Source organism: Mytilus galloprovincialis, chromosome 6 (assembly GCF_965363235.1).
Source record: "Mytilus galloprovincialis chromosome 6, xbMytGall1.hap1.1, whole genome shotgun sequence".
Taxonomy (NCBI): domain Eukaryota; kingdom Metazoa; phylum Mollusca; class Bivalvia; order Mytilida; family Mytilidae; genus Mytilus; species Mytilus galloprovincialis.
The window spans coordinates 21,761,590-21,785,143 of NC_134843.1; the positions used below are offsets into that span (position 1 = coordinate 21,761,590).

General features: G+C 32.8%; 1 protein-coding gene across 1 annotated transcript in view; it reads right to left on the reverse strand.

Moving 5' to 3' along the window:
• Positions 1-331: 331 nt before the first annotated feature.
• LOC143078538 (nephrin-like) overlaps positions 332-23,554 on the reverse strand; it is a 52,798-nt gene continuing 29,575 nt past the window's right edge. The window contains exons 4-6 of the mRNA XM_076253400.1: positions 13,636-13,956; positions 533-656; positions 332-335 (exon numbers count right to left, since the gene is read on the reverse strand). Of these exons, the coding sequence (XP_076109515.1) occupies positions 332-335; positions 533-656; positions 13,636-13,956 (449 nt within the window). The remainder of the gene's footprint in view (positions 336-532; positions 657-13,635; positions 13,957-23,554) is intronic.

Below are 23,554 nucleotides of genomic sequence, written 5' to 3' on the forward strand. Positions count from 1 at the left end.
GTTGAAACAACTATTTTAAACATTATAATACAGAAAAGTCATTCATTATACCCTGCAGGATCAGGTATGGAGATGTTCTTGTTCAAGGCATGGCAAATAGATGTGGTTATTTACGGAATGTATTGAACCATTTAACAACTCTCCCTGTACTAGAACATACCACGTTACATGGAATTAAAAATTAACACAAACCAATATGATAAATAGTAAATCTATTTTACCCATTGATCTGTGCAGCTTAACATTGAGCTAAACAGATTTATAAAACGTGAAACGTTATTTTGTGATTATACAAATTGCATTGCATGCACATTATTTATTCTATCGTCACTTACCTAAAATAAAAAAATATATCTTTCTTGATTTGACTTTATTTCGTCCGTCAATATTAACAGTTTCACAATATATGGTTTTGTTGTGATTTTCATCTTTCCCTGTATAAACCAGTCTACTAGAAGATATAAACTTGTCACCGTCTTGTTTTGGTGTCTGTGGGTGAGCCTGGTTGGTCACATTCTCTTCTCCGATATACCATTGTATCCAGGCAGCTGGACGACTCAAACCTGTAGAACAGTTGAATGTTTGTGTGTCTCCAACTAAAACATTTACTACATTATTGATTCCAGCTGGTGTGATTGTTACTGTTGTCACTGGTACTGTAAAATATACATATAAAAAAGATATGATATGATGAGACAACTCTCCACAAGTGACGAAATGACACAAAAAATAACAACTATAGGTCACAGTACGCCTTCAACAATGAACAAAGTTATTATCGCATAGTCGGCTATAAACGGCCCCGAAATGACAACGTAAAACCATCCAAACGACAAAATAGAACGGCCTATAGCTAATATATGTAATAAAAAAAAAGCATTCCCTCAAATTGACCTATTATGCAAAGGATAATATTTACCAGTATTAATACATAGATAACGTTCGTTAAAATCTATAAAACACAACAGCGAACAGGTTGTGAAATATACACACCGTACGGTGGTGCCAAAGGACATCACCTTTAAAAAAAAAAAGGAAAACTAACAGTAGGGAATGCAAAATCGTCCCTTTTGTCGTAAATTTTAGTGTGGGGTTTCCTGTGTAAAACTGATATATCTAAATCTAGGAAGGAACAGATATCCATTGTATCAATTAAATGCAATTGAGAATGATCTTTACTTAGCTTGGTCATACACAGTGATTCCTCACAGAGAAAAAAACACGTCTGCTGTAAATGGGGTGCAACGAATGCCCATTGAAATACCTACAATATGCCGATAAATTTTAATGCCGAAGCGCACATAAATATTATAAAGATAGAAATTAACAGCTTCAACCATCTTGTAACACCTCCAGTAAGTATATCTAACCTTTCACAGTAGAGAAGAAGTCTTTAGTTTAAACGAGTTGCAGAAAAAATATTTGCCCAGATTGACCAAACGATCATTTAATAGAAGGAAAACTAAGGTTAGATACGATTGTAAGGAAATGAGACAGACAAAACTGTCAAAACTGTGAAACTAACAATTACCCATCATATTATAAACATCATATTATAAACACTTTTTGAAGTGACTTTAATAGCATGAATACGTTGGCGTATATTCAAAAGACTACATTATGTATATATCTGCCGGTTTTATTAAAGTTTAGATAGGAATATGCAATATTTCGCTAAACAAATTAGCTTCATCAGTCGTGTGTCCATCTATCAAGGTGAAATCGAATGCATGACAAAAAATATTGTGTAGCTCAACACAGAGTTTGAGTTAATGTTTAACGTATATATTGATGTTATTTGTATTTATATGAATTTATATAAATTGAATGAAATTCATGATCATTGTTTTGAATCTTTTCTCGTGTCTCCGGTTGAGTCAATCAGGTTCAAGAGTTCGTAACTCTCTCTCTCTCTCTCTTTCTCTCTCTCTCTTTTTTTGTCTTCCTTGTGTGTCTCATTTTTTAAAAATGATATGAAATCTAACGTTTTCAAAATCATGCCCTTCTCTTGATAGATGTCTTGTTTCTTTCATTTGTATAAAACTACTTATGGTTATTGAGTCGGATGTTGAATGGTATTTCTGTTTGACCAACATATTGCACCTTGAAAGTTCACACGTTTATATATATATATACAAGTCTAAATTGAAAACTACGTTTAAACCTATGATTGCGTTGGATAAAAACCGCAATTTTATAATTCGTCTAAACATCAGTCCAACAATGTTACATTTGCTAAAATTATCAGAACCAACATCTGTGTTGATAGAATGACCGGGTCATGTCAGGTGATGACCTTGTACTGAATCTAGGATAATGACATAAAAATCACTTTTGAAGTATCATACAAACACCTCAATTTCCTTCCAAACAAGCTAAAATGTCTCGTCTTCTTTACTTATCATTGATATTATGTTGATAGTCCTAAACATAAAGCTTTGTTACAACTGTCACATAAACTTAACAAAGAAAACTAAACATTGACTAATGAACAATGAAAATGAGATCAAGGTCAGATTACCCATGCCAGGCAGGCATGTACAGCTTACAATCTATACAACAACTAAAGTTGACCTTTTGCTTATAGTTTAAGAAAAACAGACCAAAACACAAAAACTTAACACTGAGCAATGAACCGTGAAAATGAGGTCAAGGTCAAATAAAACCTTCCGACTGACAAATAGATCATAAAATATTTCCATACACAAAATATAGTTGACCTATTGCAATGAGTATTCATACACCAAATATAGTTGACCTATTGCAATTAGTATTAGAAAAAAAAGACCAAAACTCAAAAACACACCTTTTATCACTGAACCATGAAAATGAGGTCAAGTTCAGATGACACCTGCCAGCTAGACATGAACACCTTTCAATCATTCCATACACCAAATATAGTAGACCTATTGCATACAGTATAAGAAAAACAGACCAAAACACAAAAACCTAACTATAATCACTGAACCATGAAAATGAGGTCAAGGTCAGATGACACCTGCCAGTTGGACAGTTGGTACACCTTACAGTCCTTCCATACACCATACTAGACCTATTGCTTATAGTATCTGAGATATGGACTTGACCTACAAAATTTAACCTTGTTCACTGATCTATGAAATGGGGTCGAGGTCAAGTAAAACTGTCTGACGGGCATGAAAACCTTGCAAGGAACGCACATACCAAATATAGTTATCATATTACTTATAATAAGAGAGAATTTAACATTACAAAAAAAATCTTAATTTTTTTTTGAAGTAGTCACTGAACCATGAAAATGAGGTCGAGGACATTTGACATGTGACTGACGAAAACTTCGTAACATGAGGCATTCATATACAAAGTTTGAAGCATCCAGGTCTTCCCCCTATAATATAAAGCTTTTAAGAAGTAAGCTAACGACTACGCAGCCGCCGTAGCCGCCACCGCAATACTATCCCTATGTCGAGCTTTCTGCAACAAAAGTATCATTATTTTAATAACCCCCTCTAATCTTAACACCCCCCGAACAGTGAAATTTTTATCGCGAATAGTAGACTTTTATTATATAATCTATAAGATGAAACCTTGAATTTACAGGAAAAATACTCCCACTGCTGGGGAAAATCAGTTCATTATGTAAAGCCATTATTATAGCATTTTTTCAACTAAAATAGAATTTGCAGCCAGATAGTTGCATAAAAGGCATAACACTAGCTTCTTAAACGAAGCAAAATGTTCAATTTTTTTCAATTTTACTAATGTACAGATATCATCTAAACCTATGTCATTTATTTCAAAAAGTCCCCTGACTGACTACAAGAATATACACTTTCAATGTCAAGATTACTTTTTAATGATTTTTCCTTGTTTGTTCTACTGCTTTGAAGTCTTTCCACAATGTTTGCAATGAGTTTAGTAAAAAATCCAAGGTATTGAAGTGTCAATGAATATTGACCCCCTTTTTTACGTGTTGTTAGTGAAGGGACCATTAATATCAAAATTTCAATTGAGATAATAAATGGTATTTTGTGAGTTTCTGCAGTGTTTACATCAGGCTATGCTATCTGCCAAATACATGGTGTGACGAAATGACATAAGGGGTAACAAGAAGCTGTCACAACGACAGCAAACCGGATTTATTAACATTTATTTGTGTCCTGCCAATATCACAAGAACCATAACTGATGAACGGTGAAAGTTAAAATCGTCAATATCAAATTTGACATCCATTTTTATGGAAAGCCAACGGGGTCAAAATTCTTAATTCGTAACTTGTCAATTCGTAACTTGTAACTGTGCAATTTCTAAATTGTTAATTCGTAAATTGTTAATTTGTAACTTGTTATTGTGAAATTCATAATGCTTAATTCGTAAATTGTCAATTTGTAACTTGCACCTTTGTAGTTTCAACATTCTTAATCGGTAAATTGTCAGTTTGTTACTTGTAACTGTGCAATTTCATCATAATGCTTCATTCGTAAATTGTCGATTTGTAACATGTATCTTTGTATCAAAATTCAACATTCTTCATTTGTTAATTGTCAATTTGTAACTTGTAGATTTCAAAATTCTTTATTGGTAAATTGTCTTTTTGTATATTGATGTTTTGTAACTTGTAACATGTGACTTGTCGATGTGTGAAATGTCGAAGTGTTAAATGTCATCGTTGTATTATGCTAACGATCATTATGACGACAGATGGCGCTCGGGTTCTTCTTCGGTGTATAATCCTCCTGTAAGTCGGAGTACCTCCATGTGGAATATATACCTAAGTAATTTTAATCCATTGATTACAGCAAATGCGTCTAAAAAAAGCAAATTAAAAATTGCATGTTTACAGGATCCCAGTTTTATTTTTATTACTGACGTGGACTTTCGTTCGGAAACTATATAAAAAAAACATCCCGACTAGTTCAGTCCCTCAAAATAATTGATCTCTCCTAATTACGAGGTTAATGAAATAGTCGTTGGTCAGTGGAATATTACGACTGGATTATTCAGGTATATACAATAAGGAGATGTGGTAATAAACCGTATGATTGCCAATGAGACAACTATCCACCAACCGGCGAAGTACAATTAAAGTCCATGTAAGCAACTATAGGCAACCTACTGCCTACATCAATGACAAAACCGTATACCATATAGTCGGCTTTAAAAGGCTACATCATTACTGAAAACCCCAGGTACTAGTAATAAACGATTTCTATTAATCATAAAATGCTATTATCGGACCATTTTATTCTGACATAAAGGGCTGACATATATATTCTATTCTGCTGTTGTCGGTTATATGGTCGGGTTGTTGTCTCTTTGACACATTTCCCATTTCCATTCTCAATTTTATGTATTAATATAAAGCCTACTGAATTTTCTGGACAAGAAGCTTAAAAATTGCCGCTACCAGATTTCCTACAATAAAAATGTACAACCAAAAAGACCAAAATATTCACGAGTCCCTCAATCTCAAAAGCTGCTTAATGCCCCGTACTCCCGATATGAACCCCATCTGGTGCCACACCTTCTTATAGCCCGGCAACCTTACTAAATCTAACATGTTGTCAATCGTTAATTAACTGAAATGATTCACGATGTTAATCAATATACCTATTTTTTTTTTCAATTTGCATGTCAAATATAAAATAAAAAATCATTTGCAATGAATTCGTAACATCCTAATATTCTATTGACAAACCAGGTTGTATTCCGCCTGGCTCTTCTGTCGAACAGTCAGCCAGGATCCAAGCAACCAGGATCCAAGGCTATCATTTTACTCTAAAAATGACCAAATACATACTCCTTTGGCCAAACCCCAAATAATGTGCAAATATTTTCGTGGAGAAATAAAATTAAAGAACCTTAGTGAGCGCGCTTACATGCCCCACGTCCCCACATTGTCACTGGAGGAATAAAATAACTGTAAGAAAAAAATGTTGTATAAGAAAAAAAAAATGAATCATAATTTCCTGTTGATATGTACATCTACATAGCAGTGGCTGATCCAGAACTTTTCCTAAGGGGGGGCCCGCTGACTGACCTAAGGGGGGGGGGGGGGCTCTCTAGTCATGCTTCAGTAATTCCCTATATAATCAACCAAATTTTTTCCACGAAAAGGGGGAGGGGGCGGCCCCCCCCCGGGCCCCCTGGATCCCCCTATGCATAGTATGTCCTTATTATCTACAAGGTTACATGAAATTCTGTGGTGTGGTTTCAGAGGATAAGTTCAAAGGGGCGTAACTTCTAGAAAAAAATGAATTGTAATTTCTTGCCGATATGCAAATCTACTTAGTTTGTCCTTATTATCATGAAATTCTATTGTGTGGTTTGAGAGGAGTTGCGATGACAAGAAACAGGACCGATGGACTGACGTACGGACAGGCAGACAGACAGACGGACGGGTCAAAACATTACACCCTCCGCAACTTCGTTGCGTGGGGTATAATTAGTGTAAGCATATACTAGTAAGAGATAATTGCCTCTTTCATGCAAATGGCGATATGGCAAGCTCTTTTCTCTGACAAGTCAGAGGGAGAGGGCGTCAATTTTTTTAAAAGTGGGAGTATTAAGAAGGGGGGTTTGAGATTTCAAAAAAACACTGGCCTTTGTTAGTCTTGTATGATTTTTAATTTTTGTTTCTTGTGTATAATTCGGAGTTCAGTATGACGTCCGGTATCACTGAACTAGTATACATATTTGTTTAGGGGCCAGCTGAAGGAATCCTCCGGGTGCGGGAGTTTCTCGTTGCATTGAAGACCCATTGGTTGCGTTCGGTTGTGGTTTGCTCTATGGTCAGGTTGTTGTCTCTTTGACACATTCCCCATCTCCATTCTCAAATTTATGTAGGTGACGCGTGTAGTAAAAAATAAACAGTTTCGTAGTTTAACGATCATGGTCATTAAAAAATATAGAGGGGACACCTCCTAGTATATTTCGATCTTGTACCACGATCCTTATAGATCTGTATCTGTAGGAGAACGTTTTGGATACAAATACCGGCTTTAATAAAACGGTAGAGAGAGCGCCGTCGATGTATTGACGATGCTCGAGAGAAGTTACATAACGGCTGTCAACGCTCGGTGTACGCACTACGCTTCTTCAATGTGGTCCTATTCGAATACTGTTTATACGAAAAATGAGTTAGAATATTGTTGTATTTTACTCGTTGAAATCTCAAAACACTTCGTGTAGTTTTTTATCTGCATGTTTGTTCACAACATTTCTTGACTGATAATTGTCAAATCGGGCCCTTGACAGCAATTTAGTGTTCTTTTTGGACGAGCTTTTTTTTTTTGAAATTGTCTGGTTCTATAGCACTGCGACCATCTCGTACAGAAATATTAGCTTCTGACTTGAACGTCCTTGTACTCTCCTGTTATAAATCTCACAGGTTGTCACTGTATTCTTTCAAGCTTATTGATGATTGAAGATGTGAACTGGTCCCATACTATTGACGATATGATATCTCATTATTGACCTGACCATTAAAATATATGCGGTTTTCTCGCATTCCGGTTGACAATATCTCAAATTTTAGGGCCTCGATTAGTTTTTTTGATTCCTTTAGATTTTATTACAAAATAGTGCATATTCTACACAGTTTTGATATATAGTATACATTAACTAAGTGGCTCATTTAAAATATTTTTTTATTCAGTTTGTTTTACAAAAAACTTATATGATATCATTAAACATTTTTTATAGACATAGGAAGATGTGGTATGAGCGCCAATGAGACAACTCTCCATCCAAATAACAATTTATAAAAGTAACCCATTATAGGTCAAGATACGGCCTTCAACACGGAGCCTTGGCTCACACCGAACAACAAGCTATAAAGGGCCCCAAAATTACTTGTGTAAAACCATTCAAACGGGAAAACCAACAGTCTAATCTATATAAAAAAAACAAGAAACGAGAAACACGTATAAACTACATAAACAAACGATAACTACTGTACATCAGATTCCTGATTTATGTTCATTACGCAGGAGCCAAATAAATAAAGACTGTTCGTCCATTTGTTTCTTGTAGTAAAACATATCATTAGAATAAATTACATTCTTTTCTGAAATTCTAATATTGAGATTATAATATTAATGAATGATGGTTGTCAAACCATTTCTGCCATTATACATTGAGTCCTAATGTGCGGGCCCAGGACAATATTAGTATTTTTCCAGCACCGTCTTATATTTCAAGTTTTTATGCCCCATCTACGATAGAAGAGGGGCATTATGTTTTCTGGTCTGTGCGTCCGTTCGTTCGTCCGTCCGTCCGTCCGTTCGTCCGTTTGTCCCGCTTCAGGTTAAAGTTTTTGGTAAAGGTAGTCCAATCCACTTCAAACTTAGTATACATGTTCCCTATGATATGATCTTTTTAATTAGAGTGTTTACCCCAATTTCACGGTCCACTGAACATAGAAAATGATAGTGCGAGTGGGGCATTTGTGTAATGGGGACACATTCTTGTTAGTCTTGTTTTGACCCGGTTAAATATTAAGTAGAAATTTCTTGCCAAGTGACAGTAATATATTTACGAAGTTGATAAGGAAGCCCGTTCCAGCGACACATCTATATACCTTAATAAAGGAAGTGACACACCTCATTGCAGGTTTGGTGACCAGTACAGTAAACAAACATGTTTATACGAGGTTACCTCAATACAAAACCGAGTCCCTTTTATACATGCCATATAAAATAAACAATGTATTTATCTATTTGTTATCTTTTATATGTATGTGCTGTACATAATTGATTTATACTCCTTTGGTATGTATTCCATATGGCGGTGCTCCTACTTACAGGAGGCTTATACACCGAAGAAGAACCCGAGCGCCATCTGTCGTCATAATGATCGTTAGCATAATACAACGATGACATTTAACACTTCGACATTTCACACATCGACAATTCACGAATCGACAAGTCGCATGTTACAAGTTACAAAACATCAATATACAAAAAGACAATTTACCAATAAAGAATTTTGAAATCTACAAGTTACAAATTGACAATTAACAAATGAAGAATGTTGAATTTTGATACAAAGATACATGTTACAAATCGACAATTTACGAATGAAGCATTATGATGAAATTGCACAGTTACAAGTAACAAACTGACAATTTACCGATTAAGAATGTTGAAACTACAAAGGTGCAAGTTACAAATTGACAATTTACGAATTAAGCATTATGAATTTCACAATAACAAGTTACAAATTAACAATTTACGAATTAACAATTTAGAAATTGCACAGTTACAAGTTACGAATTGACAAGTTACGAATTAAGAATTTTGACCCCGTTGGCTTTCCATACATTTTGTCATCAGTATCAACATATTAAAATTTGAAAAGCTTAAGTTGAATGGTTCATGAGTAAATGCAACAACATGAATGGAAACGCCATTTTTCGATCTTTCAAGAACCATAACTGATGTACGGTAAAAGTCAAAATCGACATTATTGAATTTGACCTCCATTTTGTAATCAGTAACAACATATTAAAATTTGAAAAGCTTTGGTTAAACAGTTCATGAGTAAATGCAGGAACACGACTGGAAAAGCCATTTTTCAATCTTTCAAGAACCATAACTCCTGAACGGTAAAAGTCAAAATCGTCATTATTGAACATGACCTTCATTTTGTTGTCAGAAACATAATAATAAAAAAAAAGCTTTGTTTGAACGATTTATGAGTAAATGCACGGACAACATTTGGTTGCCTCCCGCCCGACCGACCGCCCGACTGCCCGCCGTACATCTCCAAATCAATAACTGACTCTTTTGTCACAAAAATCCGGTTAAAAATCATATAATTTCATTAAGTTGTCATAACAACAATTTTTTTTGAGGAAGTAAACATCCTATTAAAATGTTTACACCCCAGAAACAACTTACTGTGCATTTATTACAATTTAAGACATTTTTTTTTATAAAAGCATATTGTCAGGGTGAGAAATTCTAAACACAGCACAAACTCTGGTTTAAGGCTCTTAAATTGCAATATGTGACATTTTGCCCCCAAATTGATTGACATGTGGCTACTATAAATGATCAATTAAGGCAAAAAAATCAATTGCTTTCTAATTTTGAGATTTCACCGCATTTCCCTTTGAAGAGACAAAAACATGATTAGAAAACTATTGGTTTGCTTTACTTTTATTCCGTTGTCAAATTGTAGTTAAAAACATCTTATTTGAGCATAATGTGACTTATATTACAAAATTCACATTTCAATTTAAACTGACTGTAATGTATGACTTTGAAAGAAAATACTTTAAAAAGTCATTTTGGATTACATGAACATAAACTTTTGAATATCAAGATCATTTTTTGATGATATTTCCTTGTTTGTTCTACTGCTTTGAAGTCTTTCCACATTTTTTGCGATAAGTTTAGTAAAAATCAAAGGTACTGAAGTGTCAAGGAATATTGACCCCCTTTTTTCACCTGGTATCCGTGAAGGGACTATTAATTGACCAAAAGTGCAAACATGGTCATTTAACTGTTCTATTTACATTTGTCAATAAAATCTAAGATAAAAAAAAAATATTTGAGATGATAAATGGTATTTTCATCAGGCTTTGCTATCTGCCAAATACATGGAATGACGCAATGATATAAGGGGTAAAAATCAAATAATTATATTAAATCTTCATGATAATTTTTTTGGGGTAGTACAAATCCTATGTTTTAATGTTAAAACACCACAAAATCAACTAACTGTGCATTTATAACAATTTATGACGTTTTGTTTATATATAAAACATATTGTCAGGCTGAGAAACACTAAACATACCACAAACTCAGGTTTAAGGCTCTAAATTTGCAATATGTGACGTTTTGCCCCCAAAAAAATTGAAATGTGGCTAATCTAATTTCAAATGATCAGTTAAGGCAAAAAAAAATCAAGTTTTCTAATTTTGAGGTTTCGCCGCATTTCCCTTTGAAGGTGTCAGACCACCGATTAAAATCCCTATCTGTTCTACCAAATTTTGCGATTTTCACAGCTTTCTTAATATTCTAAGTTTAACTTCATAGAAACCAGTTGTATCCTGCATTGTACATGTATTAGGTTTCTACATGCCAATCTTCAACATACATTTAAATCATATAAAGAAGAGGTCTCCCGAATAGAGGTACAGTACTGTTATCAATATGGTAGACTCGGAACTACATATATCTTGGCTTACTATTACCAATATACATTCGGACAACTTCCACGTCATATTAAGGAATTCCGGGATTCCCCATGGTATATTTGGCAGTCATTATCCTAATTGTTATCCTGATCGGACGTCCCCACGTTGATGAGCGGCCTATTAGACGACTAATGACTCAAGCATATGATTGTGATATTATAGGTAATATATTGCATACACATAACCCTATAAAATCATTACAGTACCACTAAAAATAACCCCTGTTTTTTTGTCGAAATCTTCAATTAGTATACTATGGAGCGCATTAATCTTCAATGTTGAATTTAAACTCATAGACAAGTAAATTTTGGCTAAAAAAGTCTTAATTTATTTCTATTCCACAAAAAGTTTCATTTCTGCCAATGTGTTTGTTAGTGAAAGTTAACAATGACATCAAATGCACTATTTTTGTCCGAGTAGGCCTACCTTCACGTTCTAAATTGGAGGGAGTAATTGGTGGTCTGACACCTAACGCGAAAAAATGTGATTAGAAATCTATTGTTCTGCTTTATTCTTAATCCTTAGTCAATTTGTAGCTAAAAACATCCTATCTGAGAACGTTCTAAATTGGAGGGAGTAATTGGTGGTCTGACACCTAACGCGAAAAAAGGTGATTAGAAATCTTTTGTTCAGCTTTATTCTTAATCCTTAGTCAAGTTGTAGTTAAAACATCATATCTTAGCACGTTCTTTATTGGAGGGAGTAATTGGTGTGTTTTAATCTATACATAAATATTACTTTCATTTATCGTCTTAGTTTCTTATTATTGGTGAACAAAATGATATCTTGGTAATCTTTGTTGCGTATATCATCTTATACTAAGTCAAAGGTCTTATTGTAAATTTGGTGTATATATCACATATCAAACAAGAGGCTCTCAAGAGCCTGAATCACTTACCTTGATTTTTTGGTATTTATCTTTCGTTTAAGAGTTTAAGTGTCCAATTTCATCGTAGTTTGTTTTTTTGGTTTAAGTGTTAGAAAACATGATAAACAAATTGTGTAAAATTGTACCTAAAGGACAATAAATCATTAAGGGGTCAATTGACAATTTTGGTCATATAAAACTTATTTGTAGATCTTGATTTGCTGAACATATTTGCTGTTTACAGTTTATCTTTACTATTAATACTATTCAAGATAATAACTACAAATCTAATGGCAGCAACCCAACAATGGATTATGAGATTCATCTGAACATTTCAGGGCTGATAGAATTCTACCTTATAAACACTTTTACCCCATATCAGATTTACTTTCACTGCTTTGGTTTTTGAAATATATACCAAAAACTCTATGTTCTATTTTTAGCCATGGCGGCCATATTTTTTGACGAAACAAAAAATAAAACATTTCTAGACACCCTAAGGATCATTCAGCTGAAGTTTGGTTGGAATTGGTTTAGTGGTTTCAGAAAAGAATATTTTTCAATGTTAGAAAACATGAAAAACAAATTGTGTAAAAGTGTCCTTAAAGGGCATTTACTCTTTAAGAGGTCAATTGACAATTTTGGTCATGAAACTTATTTGTAGACCTTACTTTGCTGAACATATTTGCTGTTTACAGTTTATCTTTATTATGAATACTATTCAAGATAATAATCAAACACTGCAAAATTTCCAAAAAATTACCAATTTAGTGGCAGCAACCCAACAATGGGTTATTACATTCATCTAAAAATGTCAGGGCTGATAGAATGTTACCTTATGAACACTTTAACCCGTCGTCAGATTTGCTCTAACTGCTTTGGTTTTTGAGATATAAGATATGCATTTTATCTTTATGTTATACCTTTAGCCATGGCGGCCATGTTTTTTGACGAAACAGAAAACAAAACACAAACTTTATTCTAGATACCCTAAGAATCATTCAGCTTAAGTTTGGTTGGAATTGGTTCAGTAGTTTCAGAGAGGAAGATGTTTGAAATAGTTTACACCAGACGGACGACGACGGACGACGACGGACGACGACGACGACGACGGACGACGACGGATGCCAACTGATGGCTTAAGCTCACAGTTCCTTCGGAACGGTCAGCTAAAAAGGGAATTATGTACATTTAACAAACAAACAAAAACGAAAGATTCTGACATATTGAATCTCAAAAAAAATGTTTGTTTCGTTATAATATCGAATATACATATTTTGTGAAAGTCTACGAAAACGGAATATATTTACATGAATATTTGCACGGTAGGTATAGTGTCCGGCTTGGATCGTGGTTTTCGAGTGTTTTGATTGGGCTTTTTCGAATGTGGCCGATTTTTTTCGCGTGAATATGATAAAAAAAAATGTAAACAAACAGACTTCCTTTCTGACAAGACGTGATATAGAAGCTTGAGTTTAATATACAAGGTTATACAAGGCATGTTAGTATTTGAAATAAAAAGATTTATGCTCACTCTTATGATAACAATTGAAGGCAAATAGCCAATAATTATTAAACTCACTTTGTATATAAATAGATATTTCTCTAGATTTGACTTTATCTTGTCCTTCAATATTAACAGTTTCACAAAAGATGGTTTTGTTGTTATCCTCATCTTCCCCTATATATACCAGTCTACTAGACGATATAATCTTATCACCGTCTTGTAGTGGTGTCTGTGGTTGTGCCTGGTTGGTCACATTCTCTCCTCCGATATACCATTGTATCCAAGCAGCTGGACGACTCAAACCTGTAGAACAGTTGAATGTCCGTGTGGCTCCAACTACAACATTTACTACATTACTGATTCCAGCTGGTGTAATCGTTACTGTTGTCACTGGTACTGTAAAATACATAAGATCAGAATTATGCGATAAGAAATGATCACGTCTTTAAATAAGAATGACTATGAGAAACAGAGGCGGATCCACTGACTGCCTTAGAGGGGACCCGCTCCGGTCATGCTTCAGTGATTCCCTATATAATTTACCAAATTTTTCACAGAAAAGGGGGGTCTGGGCCCCCTCTAAATCCGCCTATGAGAAAGGAAATGTATTAGGTAGCACTCCACAGGAAGGTGTTTAGTTTCGCATTGTGGCCCCTGTGGATTTTTCAAATATGAGAGCTAGTGTGCGATAAAATTCATTTTTAAAAAGCTGATGATTAAAATAGTCTTCATAGTGGGTTTATTTGAACATTATGTTATGTATGTAAGATAGACTGTTTCTGTATGACAGTCCGTATTTGCATATCCATACCAAACATTGGTCCGGCAAAAATTGCAATTTTTTTTTCCAACTTTTTGTCGCACGAACTTTGTAATTAAATTTTTCGAAAAAATGAAGAAACAGACACCCATATTTAATTTGATAATTAGGTAGATTAATGTCAACAGTTTCTGAAAAGGTATCACTCAAAGGCATTGAAATTCTAGTTTGATCCAAATTTTGGAGGGATATGTGACATTTTCACCCCCCCCCCCCCTCACCTTTTTGCAATATTTTATTGTAAATAAATGCAGATTGTTGCAACGGATACACTAAAGAATGGAATTATATTTCACCCTTTTAACTTTTGGAAATATCTATGGAAGATAATGATTACATACATATGCACATGTATAACACAAACAATTAGGTTAATGTATTAGAAAGCCAGGAATTGAAGATGATAACATTTTGTGGTTCAATTTTAAATTTATTTTCTAACTGTTGATGAGTGCTACCTTATTGCATATCAGAAAGCACCGAAATTCACTTTTTAAGATAATTTTTACCACAAATCTTTCTTCTTTTAGTTCTTAATATAGTTCTGAAGGGAAAAAAATCTGCTAGGATTGCAATACATATTAAGTTTATTTTTTACTGTCCTTAGCAACCAAATATACACTTTTTGGCTTTAAGACATGTTGCGGTCTTAAATTTGTACTCCGTTGGCTTCGCCCTTGTAACCAAAGATTGTGCTTTATATGATAGCCTCCGAATGTTTTGCTTTAAATTTTTGAAAGCCACTTTGACCATAAAATGTCAAAATTGGTCATTTTTGCAGAAATTCTATCAAACAAAAGTTTAATTCCTTTAGTTGTATGCGATTTGACAAATTCACACAATAAAATCATATAACAGATTCTATATTTACTGATTTTACCTCTTAGGATAGAAAAAGTTGTCCAATCTTATAAAAACTTAGTATGACCAAAGCTTAATAAATTATAACACTACTTACAAAGTTTCATAACAATAGGATGTATATTATAGACAATATGATACATTCTATATTAAACCTTGTGTGTTAAAGAAGTAGGTCAGGACCAAAATTGGCCTCAAATTTCAAGTTCATTTGACGAAAGATTTTGACTACTTTTTAAGCACTTACGTGTCCATTTCATTTCATTCAATTAGTGTATGTGAAAGATTTTAACTGATTTAGTCATTAACCAGATGCTCCGCAGGGCGCAGCTTTATACGACCGCAGAGGTTGAACCCTGAACGGTTGGGGCAAGTATGGACACAACATTCAAGCTGGATTCAGCTCTAAATTTGGATTGTGATTAAATAGTTGACACAGCATAGGTTTCTGACACAGAATGAATGTGGTCTAATGAACTTAAAATATTGTTTTGCCTTTGAGCAATTCACTATGCTGCTGAATATTAATCCTCTCAAAAAAATGTTTGAAGAAATTTTCTTTTTATTTATGAAATCTGAAATGAGAAAAATTTAACCCCTCCTCCCCCCCCCCATTTTTTTTCACATCCCCCTTTCCCTTTTTCCAAAACTGATCTCAATTTAAATTTCTAATGGAGTTTGCAACAATAACTACTCATTTAAATACATCATAAAACAAAAGGTGCTTGTTATCACTGAATGGTAAAGATTGTTTTAATTTATCAGTTGGTAGTAAAAGTGAATATACATTGTATATTGTATAAAACAATGATTTAGGTTGATTCAACTACTATTCTGGACAAAGAAAGATAACTCAAATCAATTGAAAATTTCTTGCTATTGCACAATATTGTGCAATTAGATATTTCTTGCTATTGCGCAATACTCTGCAATTGAAAATATTTGCTATTGCACAATACTGTGCAATTGAAGATTTCTTGCTATTGTGCAATACTGTGAAATTGAAAATTTCTTGCTATTGCACAATACTGTGCAATTGAAGATTTCTTGCTATTGCTGAATACTGTGCAATTGAAAATTTCTTTCTATTGCACAATACTTAATATAATAATTTTGGATCCTGATTTTAACCAACTTGAAAACTGGGCCTATAATCAAAAATCTAAGCACATGTTTAGATTCAGCATATCAAAAAAGCCCAAGAATTCATTTTTTGTTAAAATCAAACTTAGTTTAACTTTGGACCCTTTGGACTTTAATGTAGACCAATCTGAAAACGGGACTAAAAATTAAGAATCTACATACACAGTTAGATTTGGCATATCAAAGAACACCAATCATTCAATTTTTGATGAAATCAAACAAAGTTTAATTTTGGACCCCTATTTTGACCAACTTGAAAACTGGGCCAATAATAAAAAATCTAAGTACATTTTTAGATTTAGCAAATCAAAGAACCCCAAGGATTCAATTTTTGTTAAAATCAAACTAAGTTTAATTTTGGACCCTTTGGACCTTAATGTAGACCAATTTGAAAAGGGGACCAAAATTTAAGAATCTACATACACAGTTAGATTCGGCATATCAAAGAACCCCAATTATTCAATTTTTGATGAAATCAAACACAGTTTAATTTTGGACCCTTTGAGCCCTTTATTCCAAAACTCCCAAAAATCAATCCCAACCTTCCTTTTATGGTCATAAACCTTGTGTTTAAATTTCATAGATTTCTATATACTTATATCAAAGTAATGGTGCAAAAACCAAGAAAAATGCTTATTTGGGCCCCTTTTTGGCCCCTAATTCCTAACCTGTTTGAACCTCAACTCCCAAAATCAACCCCAACCTTCCTTTTGTGGTCATAAACCTTGTGTTTAAATTTCATTGATTTCTATTTACTTAAACTAAAGTTATAGTGCGAAAACCAAGAAAATGCTTATTTGGGCCCTTTTTGGCCCCTAATTCCTAAAATGTTTGGACAAAAACTCCCAAAATCAATCCCAACCTTCTTTTTGTGGTCATAAACCTTGTGTTAAAATTTCATAGATTTCTATTCACTTTTACTAAAGTTAGAGTGCGAAAACTAAAAGTATTCGGACGACGACGACGACGACGACGCAGACGACGACGCCAACGTGATACCTATATACGACCAAAAAAAAAATTTTTTTTGCGGTCGTATAAAAACGAGCCGATTCAAGATCAAATGCCCCATCCGTGTTTATCCTCAACCTTTATATATGTTATGTATTATCATCAAATACCACTTACATTTCAATATTAAGGATGAACACGAATGCAGCCACTTTCATTTTACACGAAAACCGTCAAAAATTTAACTAAAATGCTAGAATTGTGAAGATTTCAGTAATTAAGCATGAATTAACGGTGCTAATACCCGATATATGTGCATTGTATTGTCAAAAACAGCCCATATTTATGAAGCAGAAGCATTCTACTGTCCAATGAATAACCAAAAGTTTACATTTAAACAATTTTGTAAAACTGCTATATTTTGAGGCAAAAAAGGGGTCTTACTGTACCTACTCTCTGGCGTTACAATTGAAAAAAATTCAACTAGCAGCATTTGGGGCTTTAAAAATTAAAATATTGCAAAAAAATACTTTTCAAATGCCTTAATATATAATATATCATGTATTAAAAGCAATAGAGAACTCATTTGATTTATCAGACTTAGCATTATTATTCATAAGTCAAATTTATATGAGCCTGTGCCTAAAAATTGAGGTTTTCAAATAAAGGGGGGCCTTACATGAAAATGTTATATTTTCAAACAATTTTAAATCTGTGAAGCTTTTTGGTTATAAATTATCCTTACATATGTATTGAATGTACTTTAAATGGAAAGAAAAGTACCAAATAACATTCAAGCTGGATTCAGCTCTAAATTTGGATTGTGATTAAATAGTTGACACAGCATAGGTTTCTGACACAGAATGAATGTGGTCTAATGAACTTAAAATATTGTTTTGCCTTTGAGCAATTCACTATGCTGCTGAATATTAATCCTCTCAAAAAAATGTTTGAAGAAATTTTCTTTTTATTTATGAAATCTGAAATGAGAAAAATTTAACCCCTCCTCCCCCCCCCATTTTTTTTCACATCCCCCTTTCCCTTTTTCCAAAACTGATCTCAATTTAAATTTCTAATGGAGTTTGCAACAATAACTACTCATTTAAATACATCATAAAACAAAAGGTGCTTGTTATCACTGAATGGTAAAGATTGTTTTAATTTATCAGTTGGTAGTAAAAGTGAATATACATTGTATATTGTATAAAACAATGATTTAAGTTGATTCAACTACTATTCTGGACAAAGAAAGATAACTCAAATCAATTGAAAATTTCTTGCTATTGCACAATATTGTGCAATTAGATATTTCTTGCTATTGCGCAATACTGTGCAATTGAAAATATTTGCTATTGCACAATACTGTGCAATTGAAGATTTCTTGCTATTGTGCAATACTGTGAAATTGAAAATTTCTTGCTATTGCACAATACTGTGCAATTGAAGATTTCTTGCTATTGCTGAATACTGTGCAATTGAAAATTTCTTTCTATTGCACAATACTTAATATAATAATTTTGGATCCTGATTTTAACCAACTTGAAAACTGGGCCTATAATCAAAAATCTAAGCACATGTTTAGATTCAGCATATCAAAAAAGCCCAAGAATTCATTTTTTGTTAAAATCAAACTTAGTTTAATTTTGGACCCTTTGGACTTTAATGTAGACCAATCTGAAAACGGGACTAAAAATTAAGAATCTACATACACAGTTAGATTTGGCATATCAAAGAACACCAATCATTCAATTTTTGATGAAATCAAACAAAGTTTAATTTTGGACCCCTATTTTGACCAACTTGAAAACTGGGCCAATAATAAAAAATCTAAGTACATTTTTAGATTCAGCATATCAAAGAACCCCAAGGATTCAATTTTTGTTAAAATCAAACTAAGTTTAATTTTGGACCCTTTGGACCTTAATGTAGACCAATTTGAAAAGGGGACCAAAATTTAAGAATCTACATACACAGTTAGATTCGGCATATCAAAGAACCCCAATTATTCAATTTTTGATGAAATCAAACAAAGTTTAATTTTGGACCCTTTGAGCCCTTTATTCCAAAACTCCCAAAAATCAATCCCAACCTTCCTTTTATGGTCATAAACCTTGTGTTTAAATTTCATAGATTTCTATATACTTATATCAAAGTTATGGTGCAAAAACCAAGAAAAATGCTTATTTGGGCCCCTTTTTGGCCCCTAATTCCTAACCTGTTTGAACCTCAACTCCCAAAATCAACCCCAACCTTCCTTTTGTGGTCATAAACCTTGTGTTTAAATTTCATTGATTTCTATTTACTTAAACTAAAGTTATTGTGCGAAAACCAAGAATAATGCTTATTTGGGACCTTTTTTTGGCCCCTAATTCCTACACCGTTGGAACCAAAACTCCCAAAATGAATCCCAACCTTCCTTTTGTGGTCATAAACCTTGTGTCCAAATTTCATAGATTTCTATTAACTTAAACTAAAGTTATAGTGCGAAAACCAAGAAAATGCTTATTTGGGCCCTTTTTGGCCCCTAATTCCTAAAATGTTTGGACAAAAACTCCCAAAATCAATCCCAACCTTCTTTTTGTGGTCATAAACCTTGTGTTAAAATTTCATAGATTTCTATTCACTTTTACTAAAGTTAGAGTGCGAAAACTAAAAGTATTCGGACGACGACGACGACGACGACGCAGACGACGACGCCAACGTGATACCTATATACGACCAAAAAAAAAATTTTTTTTGCGGTCGTATAAAAACGAGCCGATTCAAGATCAAATGCCCCATCCGTGTTTATCCTCAACCTTTATATATGTTATGTATTATCATCAAATACCACTTACATTTCAATATTAAGGATGAACACGAATGCAGCCACTTTCATTTTACACGAAAACCGTCAAAAATTTAACTAAAATGCTAGAATTGTGAAGATTTCAGTAATTAAGCATGAATTAACGGTGCTAATACCCGATATATGTGCATTGTATTGTCAAAAACAGCCCATATTTATGAAGCAGAAGCATTCTACTGTCCAATGAATAACCAAAAGTTTACATTTAAACAATTTTGTAAAACTGCTATATTTTGAGGCAAAAAAGGGGTCTTACTGTACCTACTCTCTGGCGTTACAATTGAAAAAAATTCAACTAGCAGCATTTGGGGCTTTAAAAATTAAAATATTGCAAAAAAATACTTTTCAAATGCCTTAATATATAATATATCATGTATTAAAAGCAATAGAGAACTCATTTGATTTATCAGACTTAGCATTATTATTCAAAAGTCAAATTTATATGAGCCTGTGCCTAAAAATTGAGGTTTTCAAATAAAGGGGGGCCTGACATGAAAATGTTATATTTTCAAACAATTTTAAATCTGTGAAGCTTTTTGGTTATAAATTATCCTTACATATGTATTGAATGTACTTTAAATGGAAAGAAAAGTACCAAATAACAGATCATACTAGTTTAAAAGGGTCTTAGGCCAAGTAAGACTGGAAATAATTTAGGGTCAATTTAGGCCGTCCACATATTAACATTAAAAATGCATATTGAGGCTATAGGAAATTAAAAAAAAATGTATCTCTTTTATCATTTCTATACTCATGTGACATGATAAAACAGATCTGAGCACAAAAAGACTCTTGCATTTAACTTTTCTTGCAGACAGTATGGTCTGATACAAAGATTGTTTACTTTTTAGTGAGAAACTTGCATGCAATTTTAGTCTCAACAGGCTTTTATTTAAGCCACTTGCTATTCTACAGAAGAAAAGAAAGATATTATGTGAAATGAAACAGATATAATTGACATTGTAAAGTGCTTTTTAAAAAAATTTAGTGAGTTCTTTATTATGGACTTCAACTTTTATGTACCAAACTCCCCACTTTTGACTTCATACAAACAGGGCATTAGATGGGGGTAATTTATACTTCACATTTTGCACATATTGTCTGAGATAATCTTCTTTTTAATGCAGATTCAGAGTCCATAAATAAGTAATAGAACTGGATTGAAGCATAGAAACACAAATATTGACATACGAAAAGCTGTCAGATAGAAGTCAGGAAACCACTTATGCATCAACATTGAAAAAGCTATTAAATGCCTATTTTGATCATAAAATGCCAAAATTGGTCACTTTTTGCAGAAATTCTATCAAATTAAAGATTAATTCCTTTAGTTGTATGCAATTTGACAAATCGACACTCTCAAATCATTCAGGGAAGTTGCAAAAGTACAGATTCTATATTTACTGATTTTAACTCTTAGGATAGAAAAAGTTGTCCAATCTTAATAAAATTTGGTATGACCAAAGCTTGATAAATTATAATACTGCTTATAAAGTCTCATAACAATAGGATGTATATTATAGACAATAAGATAAATTCTATATTCAACTTTATGTGTTAAATTTTGATGTTAAGATTGAAAAAAATTCAACTATCAACATTTGGGGCTTTAAAAATTAAAATATTGCAAAATAATTCTTTTCAAATGCCTTTTTATATAATATATCAAGTATTAAAAGCAACAGAGTACTCATTTGATATGTAAGACTTAGCATAATTATTCAAAAGTCAAATTTATATGAGCCTGTTCCTAAAAATTGAGGTTTTCAAATAAAGGGGGGCCTTACATGAAGATGTAATATTTTCCAGCAATTTTAAATTTGTGAAGATTTTTGGTTATAAATAAACCTTACATATGTATTTGATATACTTTAAATGGAAAGAAAAGTTCCAAATAGCATATCATATTAGTTTAAAAGGGTCTTAGGCCAAGTAAGACTGGAAATAATTTAGGGTCAATTTAGGCCTTGTCACATATTTACTTAAAAATGTATATTTAGCCTATAGGAAATTAAAAAAAAAGGTATCTTTTTTATCATTTCTATACTCATGTGACATGATAAAACAGATTTGGGGACAAAAAGACTCTTACATTTAACTTTTCTTGCAGACAGTATGGTCGGATTTAAAGATTGTTTACTTTTTAGTGAGAAACTAGCATGCAATTTTAGTCTCAACAGGCTTATATTTAAGCCACTTGCTATTCTAAAGAAGAAAAGAAAGATTTTATGCGAAATGAAACAGCTACAATTGATTTTGTAAAGTGCTTTTTATACAAACTTAGTGAGGTCTTTATTATGTACCAAGCTCCCCACTTTTGACTTCATACAAACAGGGTGTTAGAAGCGGGTCATTTATACAACACATTTTGCACATATTGTCTGAGATAATCTTTTTTTCTGCAGATACAGAGTCTATAAATAAGTAATAGAACTGGATTGAAGCATAGAAACTCAAATATTAACACATGAAAAGCTGTCAGATAGAAAGTCAGGACGCTGCTTATGCATCAACATTGAAAAAGCTATACAATGCTTATTTTGACCATAAAATGACAAAATTGGTCATTTTAGCAGAAATTCTATCAAATAAAAGTTTAATTCCTTTAGTTGTATGCTATTTGACAAATTATCATCATCAACATTGCGGAAATATTACAAGTTTGATAGCTTGAAATAATACAGCTGAAAATGGAAATTTTAACATGTGATTGATTAAATTGTATGCTGGTGGTTTTTTTTAATGCAGTCTCCAACTTCAATAATCAAATTAATTGAGCTGCATCTATAATACAAAACAATCGGTTTGCAAAGCCTTGCAGAAATGTCCGAAGTAAGTTAATTGCCATACATTTGTACCTTCAAACTTTTAACGCTAACAAACAGAGAGTCAATCTCGTGATGACCATTTTTTCGGCTGTAATTACTATTCCAATATAAATTGTAATTGGAACACCAAATTGTATTAACATGATTAAGATTTATAGTATAATTGAAAAATTCATATAGAAAAAAAATATTTAAAAAAAATATATATAATGGTATAATAATACCACGTCCAAGAACAAATTTTATGATATTTTTTTTCTTTTTAATATTCCGTTACAGTTCTTTGGAATAGAAACAATAATACAGTTCGAAAATAAATATTATAATTTCTTGTTTCTAAACTAAAAAATGTATTTATCAAATTTTTTGAACTCCATATATTTGTCTTGTATATCTGACATTAACAAAATATGTTCATGAACCGATTCTGTATGTTTTTCGCCATTTGTTTTGCATAAAGTTGTATGTATGTAAATGTATTATTTCATTGTTATATTTTGAATTATTCAAAGGGCATCATCAGGGGAGATAAATATTGTATTA